Here is a 15,489-nt window from a genome sequence, read left to right as displayed (position 1 = left end):
TGTTTCTTAGGTTGTTTTTGTTAATTGTATTGTATTGGTAACTTTTGATATCTGAAACAGTGTTCAAAATTGAGATGGAAATTGTCCATCATTGGGCCTAAGATGTCCTTATCATAAGTCTAATGTTATAACTGATGATTTCAGTCTGATCATAGTATAATCTCAATGATGATTGGACTCCAGGTAAATATTACTTGATGTATCTGTTCCACGTACAGTGGACAATAATATTGGTCATCATCCTTGTGTCATCTCCAGGGTTAGTTCCGTGATAAGAGTGCTCACTCTGCTATGACCTGGGCCCAGCATGGGTGCGAGGTTATAAGTCTATTACTAGACTCCTTTACCATTATATTGTTGAAATGCTGCCATGGATGATATACAAATAAGATCCTTCACTTACCTTCTTAATTGCCCCTGCAGGAAAGATCTCGTGGGCTCGTCAGTTGTACCGCCGTATCCAGGAGCCGATGGAGGTCTTCCAGGAACATGCTACCATCCTGCAGGGTCCCGAGGCCAAGAAAATCATCAAGAGCTTCAACAAGCTGGCTAAAGTCTTGCTGGAGTTTGAAGTCCTGTACCACCGAGGATGGATCAGACAGGTAAGATGCTGTAACAGTCCTGTACCACCGAGGATGGATCAGACAGGTAAGATGCTGTAACAGTCCTGTACCACCGAGGATGGATCAGACAGGTAAGATGCTGTAACAGTCCTGTACCACCGAGGATGGATCAGACAGGTAAGATGCTGTAACAGTCCTGTACCACCGAGGATGGATCAGACAGGTAAGATGCTGTAACAGTCCTGTACCACCGAGGATGGATCAGACAGGTAAGATGCTGTAACAGTCCTGTCATCCGCCGTAAGTTGCTGTGTGAAATGGTCTTGTGAAAACAGTTGAACTGACATGTTATATTCAGGTTCTCTGTCAAGTATTATATGTAGGCCTTAAGTATGTTGGAAAAATAGCTGATAGATCATGTGGAGGTAAAAAGCTTACTTAATGTGAATAAAACTACATCATATCCGTTAACTTTACCAAGCCATTGTGAAATGATAAAATTATCAACACACGTTTCCACAATACACCGGTAATCTTTATTACGTAATATTCTCGTAATGGCGTCTCGTCGTTGATGCAACATACTTACGGTACACGGTCTGGTCTCTGTTAGCCGCGAACCATCGCGGGGGGCGGCCTATCTATGAGAGATATGATTTTGACACTGATTTTGAGGGTCAAGTTTGGGGGTCGTCTTATCCATGGGGTCGTCTTATAGACGGTCATATACGGTATGCTGAGATTAATCAGGAGTATGAATTAATTCCTATTCTCAACAATCTGAGAATGTAGGCACATGTATTTCCACATGACGCCAAACTATCTGAGGACTGGTCTAATGTCTCTGCCCTCCACCAGGTTGAGGCAGCCAAGTCCGGCCTCCATGCTTCGCTGTTGGTCCGCCATCCAGAGTCAAAGGAGCTGTACGTCAACTTTGACTCCCAAATTCTGACCATGATAAGAGAGACAGAGTGCATGAGTCGACTCGGTCTGGAGATCCCGCCAGCCGCCCGGACCATGAGAGCCAGACAGATGGAGTACAAGGACAACTATAATGCCCTTCAGGTGAGGCACTGGTATATGTGTTGTACGTGTGGATGAATGGTTGAGCTGAATTTCTGGAAGATAGCGTTTTAGATCATTTGATATTTTCTTCCTGACAAGCATATGTTTATATTAGCCTTGAGTAGTGCATGTGCACACACAGGCACACAATCACACTCTCTCACACAGAGACACACAAACACATAAATACACACAACATGCACATCTGTATATAACAGTTTGGAACTTGTCATAAAGCCCACTTTCACCTCTTTCTTCCCAAGAAGTAATACGATGACAAGATATTGATAACGTTTGAAACCATGGTGCCTTCTGGGACATCGTTCTCTGAACCTATCTCAGAATATGCTTTGTTCTTGTAGATGATGCTGGAGGAGAATAAGAGAGTTCTGGGAAAGATTCCTGCTGCCTTTGAGCTGCTGATGGGACTCCATGTTGCCAAAGTGGATGATACAATTGAACCAGGGGTGACAACTCTGACATGGACGTCCATCAACATCCATGACTATGTGGATGACGTGTACAAGTCTCTGGCAGAACTGGAACTTCTCATGGACAGAGCGCATGACTTGACGGAATTCCGTATTGACGCCATACTGCGAGACATGGCCATGACAACCCTGTGTGAACTTCCTGACGATGAACCCTGGACTGTGGACCACTTCTTGGAGAATACACAGGTACAGAGAACCAGAGAACCAAACTATCATGCTGAACCATGATCTGAGAAAATGTATCTGGTTGATATACTGAAATAGAATGATACTAGGCATTCAGCATAGTGTTAGGCAATAAGGCCATGGGTTGCACCGTTATTTATCATACACTTCAACATGATTATGATCCTTCTCAGTGCTAGTGGGTTTCTTGGAGGTGTCAGACGTCTGAGGCCCGTCCTTGATGTAATTGGACAAAGCGTTTACTATATACTCCCCAGTGAGCCAAGAATGTATTGGAAATGCACACTCATGATATTAGGAACCCCTTTGGCTTGCGAGAAACAATGGTTTGAATCACACATAGCCCTATTCATGTTTTTGTCAACAACATGTAAGTTTGTTGTTTACCAGTGTTCACCATCTGAGACATGCATCACTGTGGGCTTTTCGCCATCATTAAGCTCACATGCTGTAATGCTGTTCAAAGTGGCCTCATTTCAGTCCTGGTGAGGCGTCTTGGGCTGTTTAAGATGCCTGGTTGTCTTGTTTGTGCTACTGCCCAGACTGTGTGATACTTACTGTGTGTTGTGGCAGATCCTGTGTGCGAAGGGAGCACAGATCCTGCAGACCAAGAGTCAGACTGTGGAGGAGGCGGCCAATGAGCTGATCAACATGCTGTGCAACTCAGAGCCCGAGGAGACTGAAGAAGAGGAGGAGGAAGAGGAGGAACCTGAGGAAGATGGTGAGTTATCTCCCTTGTTCTTGTAATCAAATGTGTTTGTGTGATCTTTGTGACCCTAACCAGCCTGTATCACCTCAAATATATTTAAATTTCTCCTCTTTAATGCATCCGTCTAAGACACAAATATGTGTCGCCTGTAGGACCAGGAAAATTGTTGCCATCATATAGCGGGAATATTTTTGAGTACAATGATAAAAGATGATAAGGCTGAAAAATAAAAGAGTTTCACTTATATATTTTGAAACTCTAGATATTAAGATTCCACTGAATACATGTTAAAGTGGACTGATTAATAAGGTGTTGCTATTTGCTGTGCAGAGTTGTGTCCCTTGGTTAGACAAAAACCTGTGCTTGTAGGTTTGAATGCCAGTCCACCCCAATTCTGTGTCTAGGTTTGTCAGCTCCATACTCCATCACTTCAGACTTTATTCCCACATTAAAGCTGACACACTGTGATATAAGTGGAATACTGTTCATAGCAGTATAACCCAAACCCATTCATTGCACAGTTAAATACTTACCAGTACAATGCCTTTGACAGCTGATGGAAAAAGCCATGATGGCTCTCCACGGGAGTCTCGCATGTCGCACACCGGCAGCAAGCGATCTCGTCCTCTGTCCTCCAAGGCCCTCAACGTGGCCAAGAAGAAGCGAGAGATGAGGGAGAACATCGAGGAGTCGGCCATGGAGCTGCTCATTCACTTCAACAACCGCAACCTGGACGCCCTCCTACGTTGTGTCCGCAACACCCTGGAGGCTCTACGGAAGAGGATCTCCTCCAGCTCCATCTCTCACTATATGAGTAAGTCTTGCAATCTCTCTGCTTCTGAAAAATATATGCTTCCTATTGATGCTTTGACATTTGCACATTCTGATTGGTTGAAATAGCGACTGGTCATTTATCAAAGGGGAAGGTGGGTTGGTGAGATTCAGGAGAGGTCGTGAGGACACTCCAGTAGGTGGAGGTGCCACGCTTTATCACTTCTCTTGGGAGCGATGACAAAAAGGACAGTTCATGTTTTTTGCCTGCAGAAACCATTGTTTATGTTATGGAATATATTTTGAGGGAAGTGACATTCAAAATTGTAACATGTATTGGGGATTGCATAACATGGGGGTGAGCAAAATTTGATACAGATCTAATCGCATCAGCTCACCCCCACCCAAGTCTCTAACATATTTCCTACCCTAGTGGTATCTCTCCTTTGTATTTGCAATCTACAGTATAATGTAATCCCCGCCTCTTGATTTTAAATATATTTCTTTTTTCTTGTATTTTAGTATTATATTCCCTATAAACTCTGAACAGTGTCCAGTATCATCTTGGCATAATCTGTAGGTGTTGTACATGTCAGAAAGTAATATGAATTCTTTCTACCTGCATGTCAAAGAAAAATGACAAAAACAAGAAACAGGATAATTTGGGCATGATTTTGTGAATTTCTTATATTTTGGTTCTTTCCTTTATTTTGGGGCATGGAGGGTGCTGTTATCTAAGGTGCTGCAGTTCCCTGTGCAGAGTTCTGTCCCTTGATCATGCCAGAATACTCCTACCTAAGCCAATATGTCAGGATATAACAAGAATGGCAGTAACTCTAGTCACTCACTCTCTTTTCTTGTTATACTAGCTGACACATCGGTGTTTGGAGACAAGCGAGACAGTCGTCCCTTCTACCGAACGTATGCCACGCTGCAGATTCCCAACATCACCATGCAGCCTGCGTTGGACGAGGTCCAGCAGGCTCTGAACAAAGCTGTACAGAACATTATCTGTGTCAGCAAGGGTGTGGCTCAGTGGAGCAAGGAACGCAAGCGTGTGGTCAAACCAGCCCAGACCGAGCGTTCTGGATCAGTCACTGGTGACTACTCCCACGAGAGGAGAGGCAGCGTAGCTAGCCAGGCCCCGTCTGAGGGTTCCCACCCTGAGCGCAAGGGTCGTGGGGAGGGAGAGACTGCACCCAGCAATCTGGTGATTCAACAGCAAACCAAGAATTACTTCAAGAGCGTGTCGGACAACAAGGACATTGCCAAACTGGCGTCCCTCCTGTCCACATCCATCAACTCTACCAAGAAGGTCAGTACACCTTTATGTCTTTCAACCCCTTATCCAAGAGATATATTTTGAATATACCCTATTCTATGAGAACCATTATTTTACCAAACATGGCTTCTTGATATGACTTTGATTCCGGATGTTGCTACACTGTATGAAGCCCACTTGTGGTTTCCCTTGCCACAATGTTGCTGTCATATTGCTGTCATATTGCTCTAGTATTATCATGAGAAGCAGCAAATATTAAACTCACAGCAACTTGGGCATGTGTGTGTGTGCGTACGTTATCATGCAGAGGCATGTTTGTAACAGGTATGTCCCATACTATTTGAATTCTTTCTTTAGATTTTTCTGCAGATTCCATCTGCACATTATTCTCATGGTAATCAAACATTTTCCTTGCAGGAGGTGACAACAGCTCTGGACAAGTTCTCACACTACCATGCCATCTGGGAGTGTGACCGTGATGAGGACCTCAACGAGTTCATGAAAGACGATCCCAAACTGTCAGAGTTTGAGGCAAAGATAAAACACTTCGAAGAACAAGAGGTTCGGATCAACAACGAGCCTGAGTACTATGATGTGGGTGCCATCGCTCTCTATACAGGTGAGAAGGATTGTATACAGTGTTAGAATTAAAGGAAGACTTGTTGTTGATGGCCCTTCAAACCCCCATCATGGTCCTGGTTTAGAGCCGTTCTTCAGCACCCCTACCCTGCCATAAGATATGACTAAGTTCAGGCTCACTGACTTGGTTAATGTGAATGTATGATATTGCATCCCAGTTGCATAGGTCAGTGCTGTTAATGTCAATCACTGGATTGTCTGGTCCAGATGGGGCGGTGGGGTAGCCTAGTGGTTAAGGCGTTGGCTCGTCACGCCGAAGACCCGGGTTCGAATCCCCACATGGGTACATTGTGTGAAGCCCATTTCTGGTGTCCCCCGCCGTGATGTTGCTGGAATATTGCTAAAAGCGGCGTAAAACCAAACTCAGTCAGTCAGTCAGTCTGGTCCAGATATGATTATTTACAGACTGACATTGTACGACAAACAAACCCTGAATATGTGGCTTACAATTGTTCCTACTTGGTAACCCAAGGCTAGTGGTGTGTAAACAGTGGTGATAACCCTAAGAAGTGGTGTAAGAGTGGTAACCTAGGGCAAGTGGTGTAAGAGTGGTAACCTAGGGCAAGTGGTGTAAGAGTGGTAAACTTTGTGGAACAGGGCCATGGGGTCTTTCCTTGAGATGTTTCAAGGATGCAGTCATTCACCATACCCACAGGCACATGGATGGCACATAAGGTGCATCCATTACCTGTGCAGAGTTATGTCCATTGTACATGCCCAACATTGTAGGTTTGAATCTGGACTTACCATGATTACGGTTCTAGATTTGTCAGCACCAGACCAGTGGCTGTGGAATACACCATGGTGGTACACATCCAACCATCATAATAAAACTGTTCAAACCAATCTCAATCAATTCATGTTTTACAGAGAAGCTGAAACTGGGCTTGACTACAGAGACCAAAGCATGGCGCCTTCACTATGGTAAAGCTTGCAACACCAAGTACCGGGATGAAATGGAGAATATCTTCACCTTCATTGATGATTCGCAGAAGAGGCTGACCCGACCAATCAAAGACCTGGATGACATTAGGTTTGCAATGGCTATCCTGAAGGAGATCCGGGAGCGGGAGATCATGATTGACATGAGCATTGGACCCATTGAGGTGAGGAGGAGATGATAGATGTATATTCCTATAGGGTATTGAGGTGAGGAGATGATAGATGTATGTTCTTATAGCATATTGAGGTGAGGAGGAGATGATAGATGTATATATATGTTCCTATAGCATATTGAGGTGAGGAGATGACCCATTGTTCCTATAGCATATTGAGGTGAGGAGATGATAGATGTATGTTCCTATAGCATATTGAGGTGAGGAGATGATAGATGTATATATATGTTCCTATAGCATATTGAGGTGAGGAGATGATAGATGTATGTTCCTATAGCATATTGAGGTGAGGAGATGATGATAGATGTATATATATGTTCCTATAGCATATTGAGGTGAGGAGATGATAGATGTATGTTCCTATAGCATATTGAGGTGAGGAGATAGATAGATAGATGATATGTTCCTATAGCATATTGAGGTGAGGAGATGATAGATGTATGTTCCTATAGCATATTGAGGTGAGGAGATGATAGATGTATATGTCCTATAGCATATTGAGGTGAGGAGATGATAGATGTATGTTCCTATAGCATATTGAGGTGAGGAGATGATAGATGTATGTTATATTCCTGAGGTAGAGATATAGATGAGGTTGATAGCATGATTGATGAGATGATATATGTTCCTATAGCATATTGAGGTGAGGAGATGATAGATGTATATATATGTTCCTATAGCATATTGAGGTGAGGAGATGATAGATGTATATATATGTTCCTATAGCATATTGAGGTGAGGAGATGATAGATGTATATATATGTTCCTATAGCATATTGAGGTGAGGAGATGATAGATGTATATATATGTTCCTATAGCATATTGAGGTGAGGAGATGATAGATGTATATTCCTATAGCATATTGAGGTGAGGAGATGATAGATGTATATTCCTAGAGCATATTGAGGTATATATGTATATTCCTATAGCATATTGAGGTGAGGAGATGATATAGAGCATATTGAGGTGAGGAGATGATATATTCCTATAGCATATTGAGGTGAGGAGATGATAGATGTATATTCCTATAGCATATTGAGGTGAGGAGATGATAGATGTATGTTCCTATAGCATATTGAGGTGAGGAGATGATAGATGTATGTTCCTATAGCATATTGAGGTGAGGAGATGATAGATGTATATTCCTATAGCATATTGAGGTGAGGAGATGATAGATGTATGTTCCTATAGCATATTGAGGTGAGGAGATGATAGATGTATGTTCCTATAGCATATTGAGGTGAGGAGATGATAGATGTATGTTCCTATAGCATATTGAGGTGAGGAGATGATAGATGTATGTTCCTATAGCATATTGAGGTGTGAGGAGATGATAGATGTATGTTCCTATAGCATATTGAGGTGAGGTGAGGAGATGATAGATGTATGTTCCTATAGCATATTGAGGTGAGGAGATGATAGATGTATGTGAGGAGATGATAGATGTATGTTCCTATAGCATATTGAGGTGAGGAGATGATAGATGTATATTCCTATAGCATATTGAGGTGAGGAGATGATAGATGTATGTTCCTATAGCATATTGAGGTGAGGAGATGATAGATGTATGTTCCTATAGCATATTGAGGTGAGGAGATGATAGATGTATGTTCCTATAGCATATTGAGGTGAGGAGATGATAGATGTATATTCCTATAGCATATTCCAGTTTTTTTGAATATATGTTTTTCTTCAAGGGACCAAAGTCTCATCCAGTTAGTGCTGCAAGAGTTTTAATATCGAGTTGATACAAGCATTGTGGGAATAACGGAGCTGATACATTTCCAGGGCTAACTGCTTAAATGCTATCATTTCATTCTCAGACTACGGTCTCAGCTGATTGTGGGGGCTCTTAAAGATATTGTTGGTGTAGGACTCTGATCACTTCATGAAACCAAGCTGAAATCTATGCTCTCCAAGAGGATCTTAGTGCCATGACTGTCATAGTATTGTGTTGTCATACCCTTAATTGTCCTTTTATAGGATCCAGGTTTTACGAGTGCTGAACAACCAATAGTTAAACATACATTTTGGGAATATCCTGAAGATGGCTGTGTCAAATGAAAAATCGGAATATTTTCTTCCACCATGTTTGGAATAAAACAGATTCGGTTAATTATTGCAATGTTCTCAGCATTTTGCATTGTATCCCTCAGGAATCGTATGCGATGCTGAACAAGCACGAGCTCCCAGTCGTGAAGGAGGAGACGGAGAGATGTGACACACTGCGGTACTCCTGGGAGAAGCTGAACACACAGTCTGCAGAGGTTCAGACCCATCTGCTGACCATACAGCCCGAGTTCAAGTCTGAACTGGTGGAGAACGTCAAGATCTTCGAGCAAGAAACAGCAGACTTCTACCATGGTTATGACACGGTGAGTCACAATTTGAACATAAGTATTTGTTGTAATATCTACCATTTACTTTGCAACTTTCTGTAATAAGCTAGTTCACTTTGTTTGTCCAGCCAAGGTATATGTTATGTGTTTTATACCTGTAATATGTATGTGTGGTGTGTAATAGGCATGTCAAATGAATTTAATGTGTGTGTAATATCGATGTAATAGGGGTGTTATATCATGTAATATATGTGTAATAACGATGTAATATAAGTGTAATATCATGTAATATGGGTGTAATATCATGTTATATGGGTGTAATATCATGTAATATGGGTGTAATATCATGTTATATGGGTGTAATTTCATGTAATATGGGTGTAATATGCATGTCAAATGAATTTAACGTGTGTGTAATTTCGATGTAATAGGGGTTTAATGTCCATGTAATATGAGTGTAAAATCATGTAATATGGGTGTAATATGCATGTCAAATGACTTTAACGTGTGTGTAATAAGGGTGTGATAGGGGTGTAATGTCCATGTAAGATGGGTGTAAGATCGTATGATATGGATGTGATGTGCATAAAATGCATGTGATATGGGTGTAATATGCTCGTATTATATATGTGGTCTGGGTGTAATATGTAAGTGGATATTTGTAATGTTTGCAATGTATGTGTTTTGTGTGTAACCTGCATGTAATATGGATGTAATATGTTTTTAATATGTATGTTGCATGGGTTTAATATGTGTGTGTAGGTTTGTAATCAGGTTGTGTGTAGTATGCATGTACATTGGGTGTAATATATATTCACAGACCGGACCGATGGTTGCTGGAGTTGCCCCACGTGAGGCGTCTGACCGACTCATCATCTTCCAAAACCAGTTTGACACCCTCAACAGGAAGTTTGTCACCTACTCTGGAGGTGAGGAGCTGTTCGGTCTCCCTGTAACGGACTACCCGGAGCTGGTCCGCATCAGGAAGGAACTGAATCTTCTCCAGAAGCTGTACGGCCTCTACAATGACGTCATCGACACCGTACATGGGTACTACGACATCAACTGGCAGGACGTCAACATAGATAAGATCAATACTGAACTTCAGGAGTTCCAAAACAGGTAAATTAACTGAGGTAGCCATCAAACAGTTTAAAAACTTTCAGAAATGAGTGCAATGTTGAGTTTGTAGCCTGATCTGAAGGAAGGAGTATGGAGTCTTGTGCTGGTCAGATGTCAGTTTTCTAACACGACTCCATTTTTTACCACCATGTTTCCGATGTTCAGATATTCAGGGTGAAGATGCCGTGACACTCAGACACAACAGACATTCTGAAGCCTGTATCTGTTTTCATTCAGAACTGCACTGGTACACACATTTTCACATTTTGCTGTTATAAATAGGAGTTTTGTATTTTTCTGATCAAGCCTCAAAGATCTACTTTCAGTCAAAGCTTCCTCACAAATATAACAGTGGTTAGTTTTTGTCTGTCACAAACCTGCTGAGTATAATAATACATTGCTTGTTGACACAGATGCCGCAAGCTGCCACGTGCCCTGAAAGACTGGCAAGCTTTTGAGGATTTGAAACAGACAATTGACGACTTCAACGAGATGGTGCCATTACTTGAACTGATGGCCAACAAGTCCATGCAGCCTCGTCACTGGAAACGTATGTCAGACACCACGGGTCACATGTTCGACGTCGAGGGTGAGAACTTCACGCTCAGGAACATCCTTGAGGCACCGCTGCTGCAGTTCAAGGAAGACATTGAGGTATGCATGTGACACCTCCATCACTATCTGTCTTTCCTTTCCCAAAACCAACCATATACTGTATGAAGCACCTGGGGTTAGAAATTTTGAAAAGGTGTTGTTTATCAAAACCATACTCAATTTGAATTTGTTATCTGTGATCAAGTGGTAGTAAGAAATACAAAGGTTTCAAGCGGACATTTTTTTAAAGTTACTCACACCTGCCCTGGTGTTTCCTTTTACAAAGGACAGCTGAAGTATTTCAGTGTTAATAGAAGGAGTTAAGGGGGTGGGGCAGGCATGGTTTTGAAGATGAACTTGAAGATTGCATCAGACGTTACTCATGGGGCACCTATTTTGAGCAGGGTGTTAACATTAATAACTCAATAGTTATCAAACAAAGTTCATTCACTCACTCACACTCTGTGTTTCCCCAGGACATCTGTATATCAGCGGCTGAAGGGCTCATCAGTGACTGGGGACACCAGGATTTCACCTTCGGCAACTTCAAGAACCGAGGCGAGCTCCTCCTCCGAGGTGACACAACCTCCGAGATCATCGTCCTCATGGAGGACTCTCTCATGGTGCTCAGCTCGCTGCTTAGCAACCGTTACAATGCTCCCTTCAAGCCGAAGATTCAGACATGGGTTCAGAACTTGACAAACTCGTCTGAGATCATTGAGAACTGGATGACAGTACAGAACCTCTGGGTCTACCTGGAGGCCGTGTTTGTTGGTGGTGACATCGCCAAACAGCTGCCCAAGGTAAGAGCTGGACTCTAGGGACAGAGATCTGCTGGAGAATAGGTCTAAGTGTCAAGGAGCATTTGTTCCTGTAGTAAACTTGTTTCGCTGGGGCAAATGTTACAATAGGACAGATTTACAAGAAAACTTCTTCCATGATACATTTACACAGGAAGAATTTGTCTGGGTTGAACTGATTCGTACCACACACATCATGTTTGCTTTATGATAGGGAAACCAAACTTCCTCAAATGTTGCTGATGCCTACTAAGCAATGTTGACTCCTTCAATGTTACAGGAAGCTAAGAGGTTCAGCAACATTGACAAGTCGTGGGTGAAGATCATGACGCGTGCCCACGAGACGCCCAACGTTGTGACGTGTTGTGTTGGAGATGAGACTCTGATGCAGCTCTTGCCTCATCTGCTGGAGCAGCTGGAACTCTGCCAGAAGTCTCTCACTGGGTATGTTCTTCTCCATCGTGATCCATAAACTTCTGTGTTCAGTAAATAATGTACAATACAATCAATAACTACAAATGTTACTGATAAACTAGAAATGTAACTCTTTATTCAGATTAGCTATTTACATGTGTGTATAACAACATAGATATTTTTCAAAATTTGACCAGATCATTGTTGACTATATTCAATTATGCATTGTTAAGTGCTTCCTAATAGCATTTGGATGTTTCCATTCAATATCTAGTTACCTGGAGAAGAAGCGTTTGTCATTCCCACGATTCTTCTCGTCTCCGACCCTGCCTTGCTGGAGATCCTGGGTCAGGCCAGTGACCCCCACACCATCCAGGCTCACCTGCTGTCTGTCTTCGACAACATCAAGACAGTCAAGTTCCACGAGAAGAACTACGACCTTATCTTGTCAGTGGCCTCATCAGAAGGAGAAACCATTGAGGTGAGAACACAGTTCCATCCATCTTGAACATTCACTTTGTGAAACCATGGAGCAATGTTGAACTAGCATGTTAATTATTATCATCTTGTAATAATCTTTGTTGTACTTATGGCCAGAAGTAAGAGAATATAGTGTACCTCAGTGTACCTGCACACCCACTCACTGTTGTCTATACACTCAATTCTGTGCCTTCATTCACTCACTCACTCTATGCCTACTCACTCACTAATGCACTGTGTATTGTGTTTTAGCTGGAGAAGCCTGTGAAGGCGGAGGGCAATGTGGAGGTGTGGCTGATGGCGTTGATGCAGATGGCTCACCGCTCCGTCCATGGCGTCATCAGACAGGCAGCCATGGCCATACAAGACCCCAGCTTTCAACTCTTGGAGTTCCTCAACATGTTCCCAGCTCAGGTAGGACATGCTTAATTACAGGTAGACACACCTAGTTACTTTTACAGCAACACAATTCTTGTTCTAGTCATAAGTCTCATCCTCACTTCCTGTGATATTTGTTAGCAGTCTTTCACTTTTCATAATGAGTTTGGGAAAGATCTCATTTGCAAATTTGATGATGTCTTAAATGAAATATGATGTGGTGTTTGTTCAGGGATTTTACTATGCTATACATATGCATAGGCTCACTGACCTCATCTGTTCACAGCAGTTTTAACTTCATTTTCCGTTACCCACTGCTTTCAAACTTCGTATTTTTTTGATCTTTTAGAAACAGAGACTTCAGTTAATTGGCTTTGTTTTCCTACAATACTGTAAGCATCAACTATATGTTTTATCACAACCTGTTTTCTTGGTAGCCAAAATTAATGAAACTTCAATACAGCTTTTCCATTCAAACATGATGCTGCTCTGGGTATCCAACCTGGGTGCCCAAATGATATGGACCTCAGATTTCTGACACAGTTGGTTTGTGTTTCATATAGGTTGGTCTTCTCGGCATCCAAATGATCTGGACACGTGATGCCACAGAGGCCTTGACCCACGCCAAGTACGACAAGAAGATCATGCAGCAGACCAATAACGCGTTCCTGGAGCTGCTGAACACTCTCATTGCCCAGACCACCATGGATCTCAAGAAGATCGAGAGAACCAAGTTTGAGACTCTCATCACTATCCACGTCCATCAGAGAGACATCTTTGAGGATCTGGTGAGTGGGATGATATGGCTGATTTCCTGCCCTTATGGTATTCTATTTTACACTGTATAATGCCATATTTTCTCCTAGACAAGTGGGGGCGGTGGGGTAGCCTAGTGGTTAAAGCGTTCGCTCGTCACGCCGAAGGCCCGGGTTTGATTCCCCATATGGGTACAATTTATGAAGCCCATTTCTGGTGTCCCCCGCCGTGATATTGCTGGAATATTGCTAAAAAACGGCATAAAACCATACTCAATCAGTCCTGGACAAATGGTGGCATTATAACCAGGGTATACTGTATTGTATTGCAAGATTCAACAACACTTTTGTAATGTATAAGCATTAACTTTGTGACCATAGTTTAACATATTGATGTCATCTGTTGATAGTTATGCCAGGAGAGTAAGGACTACAAAGTACAGTCTATGGTTATTGGTATGGCTGACATTTTGAAAAATACAATGCAGTACTGCAAAATGATGATACACTTTGATGATACACAAGCCTTATTTGTCTCACAATTTTGTTACGCCATTGATATTTTTGTGAGCTATAGATATCAACAATTGATATTTTGTTATTTTCAATTGTCATTGATATGATCTTAATTGCTGATTGAAGGCTTGTAGGACTGACATTTTGGATTCAGTTCAAGGATTCTTTTTTGATACTGGGCCTAGATTTTCAAAACTCTCCTCGTGTCAAGATGGTCGTAAGTGCCATACATTAACATTAACTTACGACTATCTTAGCTCTAAGAGAGCTTTGAAAATCTTGACCTAGGTGTTTCGCTATTGTGATGCCTTTCATAGGTTTATATGTCAACTATTGATATTTTATTATTTTTCATTGGTATTATTAATTCCTGTACAATACCATGCAAACATAGTACTGCTATTTTAGAACAGTTATTAAAGATCAGGTTTTGGAATGACCAACTTGTTGTAATATTGGTAAGTTATGTCTGTTTTCTAGTGTCGTCAACACATCAAGTCTCCGACAGACTTTGAGTGGCTGAAGCAGTCTCGCTTCTACTTCATCGAGGACCAGGATAAATGTCTCATCTCCATCACAGATGTGGACTTCATGTACCAGAATGAGGTCCTCGGCTGCACTGAGAGACTGGTCATCACCCCCCTCACTGACAGGTGAGTTGATGAGTGGTGGAGACGCCTTGATGTTAATAGGTACCCTCATCAGACCAAAGACCCATGTTCTATTCCCCACAAGGGTACAATATGTGAGGCCAATTTTGGAATTTTGCTGGAATATTGCTAAATGTAATGTAAAGATTCACTCGTACGATTAGTAGGTCACCCCTTGCACCTGATAGTGTATGAGTTGTCATAGGAGCTGAGGTTACCTGTTCACTGACAGGTGAGTGAGGTGTTACTGCAGCAGTACGTAGAGTGAGTGAGTGAGTAAGTGAGTTAATATTTATCGTCACATCGGCAATATTTCAGCCATATTGTGACGAGAACAGTTTATAATTATATTATAGATCAATAAAGTAGGACATTAAAAAACCTGTTGACGAAGAACAGTAAAACTACTAGTGTATCACAGATATCCATTTAAAACTAGCAATTAAATCTAAAATATTGGAACTATAAATGACAATACAATATAAAAACAGGCTATAGATTGCCAACAACTGAAGGTAGATCAAAACACTAGGGACCATGGGGACTTACAGTACATTTGCGTCCTGCATGGGCCCTAGCTGGATTTACATCATCCCCTCAGCTGTTAGCAATTGAGA

At 42.0% G+C, this 15,489-nt stretch overlaps 1 protein-coding gene across 1 annotated transcript in view; it reads left to right on the top strand.

Moving 5' to 3' along the window:
- The window catches only part of LOC124273788 (dynein axonemal heavy chain 5-like), a 97,921-nt gene that overhangs the window by 45,543 nt on the left and 36,889 nt on the right, over positions 1 to 15,489 (top strand). Inside the window, 18 exon segments of the mRNA XM_046709095.1 lie at positions 424 to 602; positions 1,422 to 1,628; positions 1,991 to 2,308; positions 2,882 to 3,029; positions 3,571 to 3,831; positions 4,658 to 5,103; positions 5,488 to 5,689; positions 6,580 to 6,815; positions 8,981 to 9,199; positions 9,984 to 10,285; positions 10,699 to 10,939; positions 11,356 to 11,682; positions 11,960 to 12,123; positions 12,368 to 12,405; positions 12,408 to 12,574; positions 12,826 to 12,987; positions 13,515 to 13,739; positions 14,703 to 14,875. Coding sequence (XP_046565051.1) covers positions 424 to 602; positions 1,422 to 1,628; positions 1,991 to 2,308; positions 2,882 to 3,029; positions 3,571 to 3,831; positions 4,658 to 5,103; positions 5,488 to 5,689; positions 6,580 to 6,815; positions 8,981 to 9,199; positions 9,984 to 10,285; positions 10,699 to 10,939; positions 11,356 to 11,682; positions 11,960 to 12,123; positions 12,368 to 12,405; positions 12,408 to 12,574; positions 12,826 to 12,987; positions 13,515 to 13,739; positions 14,703 to 14,875 — 4,015 coding nt within the window.

Source organism: Haliotis rubra, unplaced genomic scaffold, assembly GCF_003918875.1.
Source record: "Haliotis rubra isolate DU_JTF1 unplaced genomic scaffold, ASM391887v1 Scf184, whole genome shotgun sequence".
NCBI lineage: Eukaryota > Metazoa > Mollusca > Gastropoda > Lepetellida > Haliotidae > Haliotis > Haliotis rubra.
The sequence above is the reverse complement of the archived record's forward strand: the minus strand, read 5'-3'. Positions and strand labels throughout refer to the sequence as shown.